The following is a 12,232-nucleotide window of genomic DNA, read 5'->3' on the forward strand; positions in this document are numbered from 1 at the left end:
TTAACATTTTAGATCTAGTTCAACTGACATATAAACACGAGGAAATGAAAATCCAGTGAGATTAGTGGAGTGACCTTTAAAAAAAAAAAATCACACAAAATTATTTTACAACAGAGCCAAGAGTCACGGATTCACATGTTAAAAACAAATGCCACGTAGGGGCGCCTGGGTGGCTCAGTCGTTAAGCGTCTGCCTTAGGCTCAGGTCATGATCCCAGGGTCCTGGGATCGAGCCCCACATCGGGCTCCCTGCTCGGCCAGGAGCCTGCTTCCCCCTCTCCCACTCCCCCTGCTTTTGTTCCCTCTCTAGCTGTCTCTCTATCAAATAAATAAAATAAAATCTTTAAAAAAAAAAAAAAAAAACAAATGCCACGTGTCAGAAAAAAGGACAGTGCACCAGGGATGACAAATGGCCACTGGCCGGAGGCTTGGTGTTGGGGAAAGAGCGCGGGGCAGCGGAGGGCGTGCACACGCCCCTGTCTTACAGGAAAGGAGTCATTCACATGGCAGGGATGGGATTTTCAGAGGATGTTCAAAGACAGATTGTTATAAGAAAGCTCTCAATTTTGAGACTGCTATGCTAAACTTTTTTAAACCACACTGGGCAGGCCCAGCAAAAACATATCTATGGATGGATTTGGTCTGCAGATCTCAAATTTTCTTCCTCTATTTTAATTCCTTATATATGCAGAAAACACATACAAACTGCAGATTTAAACCTTTGCCACATCTCTCACACTCACAGTATCACATGCCAGATGTCCATTATTAAATTATTGCCACGGATCCATGAGATGGCATCAAAAACACAAAATGGTTTTACAAAAGGTTGAAATGAGCAAGAAAAAGAACAGTAAAAACAACTTACATCTGTCATCCCTTTGTTTCAAGGTTACTAGCACTGACTCCCACCAGCCTCTGGCGAGTCACTGCGGACAACAGTGATAGCTACTGGTTTGGTCTGCCTTGCACTGCCCTTTCTTCTAGTAAGAGTGTACCTTTCCTTCTGGAAAAGGCGCATCATGTATGCTGGGCCTACACCACCTCAAACCTTTGATAAGTGACTGGTCCAGAGGTAAGCAGACTGACTCTAGCAAGACCAATTCAGATTTTCCCTGGAATCGATACATGGCTTCTGGGACAAAGGATTTCATTGCAGGGGTCGTTATGCTAAGAGACAAAATATGGAGTTGTCTGAGCAATCTGTTCCCTGTCACATAAAGGCAGGCCCTCAATAGTAGGACAGAGTAAGGGCAACATACTGAGGGAAGCAGAGCAGGGACTGAGAGAGGGAGAGATAGAGACAGACAGAGACAAAGAGAACGTGCACTGACAGTATCTTTTGAGACTCAATCTAGTTTGTTCCTAAAACCAAAATCACCTCTAGGCCTCCCCAGTGTTGTGAGCCAGTAATCTGCCTTTTTGTTTAACTAGTTTGGGTTGGGTTTATAGCACCTGCATGGCGAGCAGGCCTGGGCTGCCGGCCAACCAGGCAACGGGACACCACCACAGAACAACTCTACCTGACACTATCCAGCTGAAGCTGTGCGTGCGCGTGTCGATCAGAAAGGCTACTCAGTTCTTTCTCCTGACTCTCTCTGAATGAACTATACTCCAGTTTCACGGAAGATAGTTCCTTGTCTGCGGAATGAAGAACGACTCGCAGGTCATGCACCTCACTTTTCAAAACTAAAAAACAAACAAAACAAATCCTCAACAGGTTCCTTTACATCGATTTTTTTTTTTTTAACAAAGTAGGCAAATAAGTTTGATGGGTATCTTCACACAAACAGCAAAACAAGTTGAAGAGACCAATTTTAAGTTAAGACGTTAAACAACCAAGTGGTTGGTTCCTAGGAGCACGGAGATTATTTTCTTCCTCCCCCTTAGGATTTTTGATATATTTCTACGAAAAACAGAAGAGTTAACATCTGTCCCTGATTTGCAGGTCACTTGACTGTTCTACGTTTCTCCTATGGCACATGCATGAAAACTTTTAATATAAGGGAAAGAAATCAAGAGACTCAGCATATTTTAAGTGACCTAATCTTACTTATTGAAAACTCCTTGGTAATGTACCAGAACTTTCCGAAATGGGTTTACCACTTCCGATCTTCTAAGGATACTCCAACTGGAGGTAAAATTAGGTAGCTCTTTAGATCAAAGAGAACACAATGGCTGTCTTCTGTTTTAGCTTTATTATAAACTGCTGCAAACACTTCGATGAAAGGAGAAATACACTGAAAAAACTGGGAATCAAGTGGTAACTCCCACCTCTACGGATATATACAAATATCTAATTTATGCTCTATTTTGTCACTATCAAAACATTATTCATCTTATGACTTCAAGACACTTCATTTTCAAAGGAGTATTAAAACTTTCAGCCAACAGTTCAATCACTTGTTTCTGAGCTGTCCTGCTGCAAATTCCCCTTTATGAGATATGACTACTATTTAACCACTGTCATGCAGACTCAAATCTGGTCATCTAACTAAAAACAAACAAAAAACAACCCACCAAAAACATAGGGGCAAGATTTATTCAGAGGAGTCAAAAGATACTGAGTTAACAGTATTCGGGTCACAAAGCTCCCAGTTGTTCAAACTTACAGTCATTCTTAGTCTGAGTGTCCCGAAGCTGCATTTCAAGGACATTCAATTGTGAGAGATGCTCTTGCTGCTGTCTGGTCCAATCAGTTCTTTCTGAGGAGAAAAGCTTTGAGAAAGAGAGAAATTTACTGGAAAAGGAATACTGGTGTGCTAAGATACACTCCAAATCATTACCTTGCGTCTGTTTTAAAAATCTAGTTTAAGGTCTCTGACAGAAGAAAACTGGCTGTTCCCATGAATTACAGTAGGATGACCAACAAAGGGAAGGATCCCCGTAAGCACCTGGGCCATCCGTCTTGCCTTGTTCCGAACTAACAGCAAGGGACCTATTTGCACTATCGACGACGTGAGCTAGAATTCAGGCTAGGGGTGTGTGTGTCATTATCAGAGCAGTATGTGAAGTAATAACACAATAAAGAATACAACTCAAGGGGCACCTGGGTGTCTCAGTCGTTAAGCGTCTGCCTTCGGCTCAGGTCATGATCCCAGAGTCCTGGGATCGAGCCCCACATCAGGCTCCCTGCTTGGCAGGAAGCCTGCTTCTCCCTCTCCCACTCCCCCTGCTTGTGTTCCCTCTCTCACTGTGTCTCTCTCTGTCAAAAAAATAAAATCTTAAAAAAAAAAAAAAAAAAGACTACAACTCAAATTAGCCTTGACAAAGGCTTTGTGAAGTCATTTTCTTCTTGTAATACTCTCGCTCTGAGGGTCTGTTTCATACATTTTCTGGGGCCACACTCTTGGTCTCACCTCCTGCGTTTGTACGGAATGATGTTCCAGTTTGTCAATGTGCTGCTGAAGCTTTAGGTTTTTATGTTCTTCCTCATCCAACTTCACTTGAAGGGCACTCATTTGTTCCTGCAGCAACAAAAAATCTTCAGTTGTCAAAAATTCTTTTTAATGGAACTCTCAAACATTCTACTGTTTCTTCTGCATTAGAAAAACAAAAAATAAAATTCAAAACCTCACATGGACAAAGATATCAAAGGCCAGTTTGGAGCCAGAAAACAATTTCAAATGTTTTTACTACACTAATGACTTCTCACGTCTTAGAATTATACTTATGGTCCATCAAAGCGGAAAATTTGAAACACAAAGGGAAAAGGCGATTAAAATTAAATGGGTTCAATCATAGAGCCATCTTGAGACTTCTAAGAAGCTTTCCCAGGGCTGCATGTGAGTGATTTCACCAGAATGGCCTCCAGGCCTTGGAAAGGGCAAAGTTTTGGAATTTGAGGGTGGTCTGGCCCACTCTAAGTTTTACTAGACAACAGAAAAACGCTTTAAAAAAATAAATCACCAAAATAAATAAATAAGTCACCAGAATTCTGAGATAAGCACATTTCACATGTTCTTTCAAATATACCAAAAACTGTCTGAAATTTGATCTATAAGATTCTTTCAATTATTTTAATTTTCTTTAGCAGATACAGTACTGTGCCATATCAACCAGTTCTGGAACCTGAAGCTGGTGGCAGACTGGTCTCTTCACATATGAGAGAACCAAAGCCCGAGGAGACTATAGAGTGGGACTTGCTAAATACTGCAGAGCAAACTATAAGAGCAAAAGCAGGCTGGTTTCGAAGCCAAGGACTTTCACACACCCCTATTTAGAGATACAAATTTAATATTACACAGGTTTGAACACTACAAATCACAGAGTTAAAATGGTAAGGGAAGTTTGTTTTCAATGAATGTCTAATTATTTATGTTTTCTAAAACCAAACATTACCTGCACCACTCTAAGCTCTTCAGAAATGGCCTCAAAAGCTTGTTCATTCATCTCAGGTGGAACTGGCTCATTCAAGATATTATCATCCAACTCACTGGAATTCTGAGTGCCCACAGGGCCAAAGCTCCCCACTTCGGGGCTTAATTTTGGTACTGGTCGAGACCAAAGTTGGTAAGCCTTGGTTGGCGTAGTGATAATCTGCAACAAAAAGTGATGAAGAAACAGCATTGGCAAACGTGAACAAAACAGCGAAAGTATTTAGTAACTGTGTGAACAGAAAGGATAAAATTGAAATTCTAATCATCAAAAGAAAAGAAAGAGTATCCTTAAGAGGTAGCCGAGAAATGCCCAAGTAGAAACAAATCTAGCAATTCATTGAGGTCTCAAGCAAAATTCTAGTAAGATTTTTAAAACTGAAACTTGATAAGCTGATTCCAAACTTCGTACAAAGAATAAAAGTTCAAGGAAAGACAATTAAAAAGAGAACAAATTAGGAAAACTTCCCTGACCCACATAAAAATACATTATAAGGGTACAGTCATTAAAACAGTGATTAGCATATGAATAGTCAAATAGAACACTGGAAGAAAATACATAGAAAAAGAGTGATTTATATGTGGAAAGTTCAAATTGTGAGGGAAAAAAAGGACTATTCAAAGTTAAATCCCGATGTAATACCTATTCAAAAATAAAATGGCAGATGAATTAAACATCTCAATGTAAAAAGAAAATTATAAAAGTAGTGAAAGAAGTAGAACATACTGATGATCTTGAGATTGTCTGGGCCTTTAAAAATACATAAAAGAGGCTCTCTGCTCCTCCCCATTCGACAGACAGTCCGCATCTCTGATGCAGTTCCAGCTGTGTGCCCCCCAAGACACAATGACATGATGGCGAAGGTCATAGTAAACAGATTTGGTGTACTGGGCACCCGGTCACCAGGGCTGCTTTTAACTCCGGCAAAGTGGATATTGTCGCCATTAATGACCTCTTCATTGACCTCAACTACATGGTCTACAAGTTCCAGTATGATTCCACCCACGGCAAATTCCACAGCACAGTCAAGGCTGAGAACAGGAAACCTGTCATCAATGGAAAGCCCATCTCTATCGTCCAGGAGTGAGATCCTGCCAACATCAAACGGGGAGATGCTCGTGCTGAGTATGTTGTGGAGTCCACTGGGGTCTTCACCACCATGGAGAAGCTTGGGGCTCACTTGAAGGGTGGGGATGGGGGGTCATCATCTCTGCCCCTTCTGCTGATGCCCCCATGTTTGTGATGGACATGAACTATGAGAAGTATGACAGCTCCCCCAAGATTGTCAGCAATGCCTCCTGTACCACCAACTGCTTGGCCCCTCTGGCCAAGGTCATCCATGACAACTACGGCATGGTGGAGGAACTCATGACCACAGTCCATGCCATCACTGCCACCAAGACGACTGTGGACAGCCCCTCCAGGAAGCTGTGGCGTGATGCCCGATGGGCTGCCCAGAACATCATCCCTGCTTCCACTGGCGCTGCCAAGGCTGTAGGCAAGGTCATCCCTGAGCTGAATGGGAAGCTTACTGGCATGGCCTTCTGTGTCCCCACTCCCAACGTACCAGTCATGGATCTCACCTGCTGCCTGGAGAAAGCTGCCAAATACAATGGCATCAAGAAGGCTGTGATACAGGCATCAGAGGGCCCCTCAAGGGCATCCTGGACTCCACTGAGGATCAGGTATGCCCCGCGACTTTAACAGTGACACCCACTCTTCCATCTTTAATGCTGGGGCTAGCATTGCCCTCAATAACCACTTTGTCAAGCTCGTTTCCTGGTATGACATTGAATTTGGCTAGACCCAGAGAGAGCAAGAGGAAGAGAGGCCTTCAGCTGCTGGGGAGTCCTTGCCCCAACTCATCCCCCAACACACTGAGAATCTCCCAACCTCTACCCAATTTCCACCCCAGGCCCCCTGAGAAGGGGAAGGTCTTGGGGGAACCCTACCTTGTCATGGACCATCAATGAAATATACTGTACCCAGAAAAAAAAAATACATAAAAGAAGTCACAAAGGTGAAAGATGAATAAACCTGGCTATATCAAAATTTTAAAGCTTCTGTATAACAAAAGTATCGCATACAAAGATAAAAGACAAGCAACATGATAGCAGAATACACTGGCAGTAATATATGACACATAAAAGAGTAACATGTTAAAAACTACAAATCAGAAAACAAACAACTAGTAGGAAAATGGACTCTTTTTTTTTTTTTTCATAGAAAAGGACATGCACAAATGGAAAGTGATCATAGATGTGTGACCTCATCAGAAATGAAGGAAATGAGAGTTAAAATCTTCAAAAGATACCATTTCTCACCCATCAGACCATCAAACATTAAAGAGGCAGTTCCGGGGGCTGGCACTGGGCAGTGAGTGCTCCCACACCTCCTGCGAAAGCACACGGCGCAGACACCTGGCAGGCATGACCCCAATGCTGAGACATCAGAAGAGACCACTCCTTCACAGACTCCACCCAAAGAACACCTGCACTGGCAACCACCTCAGCAAGCCATGGGTTGTCCAAAACATGGAAGCCTAGACTTAAAATCAGGTAGAGCTCTACGTACTAGTTAACGTGGGAAGACCCAAGGCATTCCCAGAGTTAACAAAAGCCCACTGCAGAATAACATATGTAGGATGATTCTATTTACTTTTAAAAACAAAGCACAGGGGCACCTGGGTGGCTCAGTCAGTTAAGCGGCTGCCTTAGGCTCAGGTCATGATCCCAGGGTCCTGGGATCGAGCCCCACGTCGGGCTCCCTACTCTGGGGGAAGCCTGCTTCTCCCTCTCCCTCTGCCCCTGCTTGTGTTCCCTCTCTCGCTGCGTCTTTCTCTGTCAAATAAATAAATAAAATCTTTAAAAAAACAAAAACAAAAACAAAGCACAACTGGGGCGCCTGGGTCGCTCAGTCAGTTAGGCGACTGCCTTCGGCTCGGGTCATGATCTCGGTCCTGGGATCAAGCCCGGCGTCAGGCTCCCTTCTCAGTGGGAAGCCCTCTCCCATTCCCCCTGTTTGTGTTCCCTCTCTAGCTGTCTGTCAAATAAATTAATAAAATATTTTAAAAAACAAAACAAAAAAACCAAAGCATAACAAAAAATAATCTATGAAATAACTCCATATTTTCCCAGTCTCTGCATATTTACTGTACAAAACTGCTAAGTAGGGGCACCTGGGTGGCTCAGTCAATTAAGCGTCTGCCTTTGGCTCAAGTCATGATCCCAGGGTCCTGGGATAGAGCCCCCTGTTGGGCTCCCTGCTCAGCGGGGAGCCTATTTCTCCCTCTCCCTCTGCTTGTGCGCTTGCACTCTCTCTGACAAATAAGTAAATAAAATCTTGGGAAAAAAAAATGGAGGGAAAGTTCTTTTTTTTCCCTTTAGTCATGGGACAAACCCTAAAGACAAAAACCAAAAAACCAAGGTATAGAATGATGTATGTAGGGCGCCTGGGTGGCTCAGTCATTAAGCGCCTGCCTTCGGCTCGGGTCATGGTCCCGGGGTCCTGGGATCGAGCCCCCCATCGGGCTCCCTGCTCCACGGGAAGCCTGCTTCTCCCTCTCCCACTCCCCCTGCTTGTGTTCCCTCTCTCGCTGTCTCTCTCTGTCAAATGAATAAAATCTTAAAAAAAAAAAAAATGAATGACATATGTAATAGGCATTGTGTAAAATTTTTAAAAAAAGGTATAAACAAGTGGGACTACATCAAAGTAAAAGGCCTCTGCACAGTAAAGGAAACCACCAACAAAATAAAAAGGCAACCTACTGAATGGGAGAAGATATCTGCAAATGATATATCCAATAAGAGTTTAGTATCTAAAATATATAAAGAATTCATACAATTCAACACCAAAAAACCCCCAAATAATCCAATTAAAAATGGGCAGAGGACCCGAATACACATTTTTCCAAAGAAAACATCCAGATGGTCAACAGACACATGAAAAAATGCTCAACATCACTCATCATCAGGGAAATGCAAATCGAAACCATGACGAGATACCACTTTATACCTGTCGGAATGGCCAGTATCAAAAAAACAAGAGATGGTAAATGTGGTCAAGGATGCGGAGAAAAGGAAACCCTCGTGCAATGCTGGCGAGAATGTAAATGGCACAGCCACTGTGAAAAACAGTATGGAGGTTCTTCAAAAAATTAAAATAGAACTATAATATGGGGCGCCTGGGTGGCTCAGTCGGTTAAGCGACTGCCTTCGGCTCGGGTCGTGATCCTGGAGTCCCGGGATCGAGTCCCGCATCGGGCTCCCTGCTCAGCGGGGAGTCTGCTTCTCCCTCTGACCCTCCCCCCTCTCATGTGCTCTCTCTCTCAGATAAATAAATAAAATCTTAAGAAAAAAAAAAAGAACTATAATATGGCCCAGCAAAATTCTACTCCTGGGTATTTACCTGAAGAAAATGGACACACTAATTTGAAAATATACATGCACGCCTATGTTTTTTGCAGCATTTTTTACAATAGCCAAGGTATAGAAGCAATTGAAGTAGCCATTAATAGATGAATGCATAAAGATGTGATATATTTATATACATATGTGTGTATGTGTATGTATATATGTATATACACAGACATACCCCGACATATACACACTGGAATATTACTCAGCCATAAAAAAGAATGAGGTCTTGCCATTGGTGACAACATGGATGGATCCAGATGGTAGCATGCTACCTGAAATAAGTCAGACAGAAAAAGACAAATACTATCTGGCTTCACTTATATATACAATCTGAAAACAAAACAAACCAGAAACAGACTCATAAATACAGAGAACAAACTGGTGGTTGCCAGAGGGAAGGCGCTGTGAGGGATGGGCGAGATGGGTGAAGGGGATTAAGAGGTACAAACTCCCAAATTAGAAAATAAATAAGCCACAGGGATGTAATGTATAGCATAGGGATTATAGTCAATAATACTGCAATGACTCTGTATGGGGACAGAGGGTGACTACACCTATTGCGTAAGCACTACATAATGTATAGAATTGTCAAATCACTGTGTTGTACACCTGAAACTAAAATAATATTGCATACCAACTATATTTCAATTAGGGTTAAAAGATGGAAAATAAAACCCCAAAAGACTTGCTGACAGTGACTGCCTCCAAAAAGGGGTGTGGCTGGTTAGCAGGAAGGAGAGCAGAGAGAGATTTGTCACTGTATACTCTTTGTACCTTTAAAAATTCCACTCGTGGGGCGCCTGGGTGGCTCAGTTGGTTAAGCGACTGCCTTCGGCTCAGGTCATGATCCTGGAGTCCCTGGATCGAGTCCCGCATCGGGCTCCCTGCTCGGCAGGGAGTCTGCTTTGCCCTCTGACCCTATCCCCTCTCATGTGCTTGCTCTCTCTCATTCTCTCTCTCTCAAATAAATAAATAAAATCTTTAAAAAAAATAAAAAATAAAAAAATAAAAAATAAAAAAAAATAAAAATTCCACTCGTGGGCGCCTGGGTGGCTCAGTTGGTTAAGCGACTGCCTTCGGCTCGGGTCATGATCCTGGAGTCCCGGGATCGAGTCCCGCATCGGGCTCCCTGCTCGGCAGGGAGCCTGCTTCTCCCTCTGACCCTCCCCCCTCTCATGTGCTCTCTGTCTCTCTCATTCTCTCTGTCTCAAATAAATAAATAAAATCTTTAAAAAAAAAAAATTCCACTCGTGTGAATTGCCTATTCAAATGAATGAATAAAATTTCTTTTAAAAGCAGTTTCCTAAAAAGTGACACCAAAAATATCACTTCTAAAAATAAGCATTAGAGATAAACATCTATTTTTAAGTTTAAGCTGTATAAGGAAAGATTTTTTAGCCTCCAGAGAATCTGGTACAAAAAAGCTCAATCACGAGCATCAGCATCACCACCTTCTTAATCTTTGGCTTTCCTTGGGTTCTCCTCCTCTCCTCATTCTCAGATGTTCATACATTTTTTTTTTCTTTTATGAGGGCAATGGTTGTTTATGGAAAAAAGCCCTCCCGTTATCACTAGTGATACCCTGGATCCTTCCATGGTCCTTGTCTTTAGGATTTCTATTCTTCCACCACAAGCTGGGAACACATGGTACTTTACAGCAACAGCTGCCGAGCTCCACCAGGTGTCAGGCACTCTACTATCTCACTAAATGCTCTAGAAAACCTACAATCACATTCTCCTCATCCCCAATTTGGAGACCATAAATAGGAGGCTCAGAAGTTAGGAAATCCTGCCTAAGGCTAGTGACAGATTAAAATCTGCACCCAGGTCTGATTCCAAATACTGCCTTCTTTCCCACCCTACCCCTGCCATGGAGGCAGACATCAGAACACTAGGACCACAGTCACCCTGAGGGTCACTGCCTGCAAGGGATTCTAGCGTATCTGGGTATCATCTGTGCAGAGTCTCTCCATGATTAACAAAATGAGATCAAACTGACTTAGGATTGAAGAACTGCTTCAGACCACCTACCTTAAGCGTTTCAGCATGAATTTTATTCAGCTGAGAAACTTCTTGCCGCTTGTAGGCTTTTGTTGCTTCCAAAAGGTTTTCAAGATTAAGGTTTGCTTTTTGCAAGGACTGAAGCTCTGATTCCAATTCTAGCTGCTTTTTCCTAAGGGATATTTAAAAATTGAGTATTTCAGGCAATAAATAATGTCATACACTTGAGGAGTACAGTTTATACTCTCACATAACTTGATATTTATCTCTCTAAATCTCAGAGATTCTCAGATTATTACCCTCAATTGACAGTTGGGTAATATATGGCTATGAGAATGAACTACAGTTTAAAGTATTTGACTAATAAATGGTAGAGCTCCAATTCAAAAGCCCTAATAGTCCATGATGATACCACACGTGGTACGTTATTTTTAAAATAAACACTTTCTGGGGTGCCTGGGTGACTGTCAATTGAGTGTCCAACTCTTGGTTTCAGCTGAGGTCATGATCTCAGTCGTGAGATCGAGCCCTGAATCGGGCTCCATGCTCAGTGGGGAGTGCTTGGGATTCTCTCTCTCCTTGTGCCCCTTACCCCCATGTGCGCTCTGTTTCTCTCTAAAATAAATAAATCTTTTAAAAATTTTTTAAAAATAAACACTTCTTTATATTTTAGGATAGCATTAATCTTAGTTATACTATGAATGTGGCTTATCTTTGTTTGTTACACAAGGAACATAAAGAACAAACCTGTAATTTCTAAAAATCCTGATTTGATTCATAACACCGTTGATTTAAATTTGCTAAACAGATACAGGTGTATCCGTGAAGACATCTGTATCATCTAGTTCATTGAATATATTAAGAAGCTTTCTCTTCTTGTCCAAACAAGGTAGTTGCTATATGAGAATTAATATTTAACGTAAAATGCTCAATTAAATTGTCAGTGTTAAACGCTAAAACAAGATGCTGAAATAGGTAAGCACGAATGTGTATTTACACTTTACCTCGTTAGTTCTTTGAATTCTTCATATTCTTGCTTTGAGTTATTCAGCTCTGTCTGAATTTGCAGGAGTTGTGCTTTCAACTTCTCAGTGTTCACTAATGAACATGGCTCCTTTGGAGCTTTAGGAGAAAATCCCTGTTGACCTGGTAATAAGGAAACAACATGGTCTTTGAAAGAAATAACAGAACACGTTTTCTAAGTTCTCGGTCACATATCAATTTTGAAGCCAAGATTGGAAAGTGGACCCTAAGAAACAAGAGCCTGTAGCTCAGCGGAGACAAAGACACAATGCAGTGTGTCAACGAGTGCTGGAAGCTGTTTCTGAGAAGCTGAGAAGCCCCAGGATGTAGGGGCACATTGAAGGCAACACCTTTTCCATCAGGAGAAAGAGCAAACCATGAAGCACAGCACACGTCAGGCTGGTGAAACGTCAA

General features: G+C 42.1%; 1 protein-coding gene and 1 pseudogene across 2 annotated transcripts in view; one reads left to right on the plus strand and one right to left on the minus strand.

The window, feature by feature from the left end:
• KIF15 (kinesin family member 15) overlaps positions 1 to 12,232 on the minus strand; it is a 67,219-nt gene that overhangs the window by 20,695 nt on the left and 34,292 nt on the right. For both annotated transcript variants that reach the window (XM_045862615.3, XM_064597133.1), the window contains exons 15-20: positions 11,800 to 11,941; positions 10,826 to 10,967; positions 4,341 to 4,538; positions 3,359 to 3,466; positions 2,612 to 2,717; positions 1,523 to 1,688 (exon numbers count right to left, since the gene is read on the minus strand). In XM_045862615.3, coding sequence (XP_045718571.1) covers positions 1,523 to 1,688; positions 2,612 to 2,717; positions 3,359 to 3,466; positions 4,341 to 4,538; positions 10,826 to 10,967; positions 11,800 to 11,941 — 862 coding nt within the window. The remainder of the gene's footprint in view (positions 1 to 1,522; positions 1,689 to 2,611; positions 2,718 to 3,358; positions 3,467 to 4,340; positions 4,539 to 10,825; positions 10,968 to 11,799; positions 11,942 to 12,232) is intronic.
• Positions 5,231 to 6,180, plus strand: LOC135365532 (glyceraldehyde-3-phosphate dehydrogenase-like; annotated as a pseudogene).

Source organism: Mirounga angustirostris, unplaced genomic scaffold, assembly GCF_029215605.1.
Source record: "Mirounga angustirostris isolate CCGP_5_RB_7025 unplaced genomic scaffold, mMirAng1.0.hap1 SCAF_1, whole genome shotgun sequence".
Lineage (NCBI taxonomy): Eukaryota > Metazoa > Chordata > Mammalia > Carnivora > Phocidae > Mirounga > Mirounga angustirostris.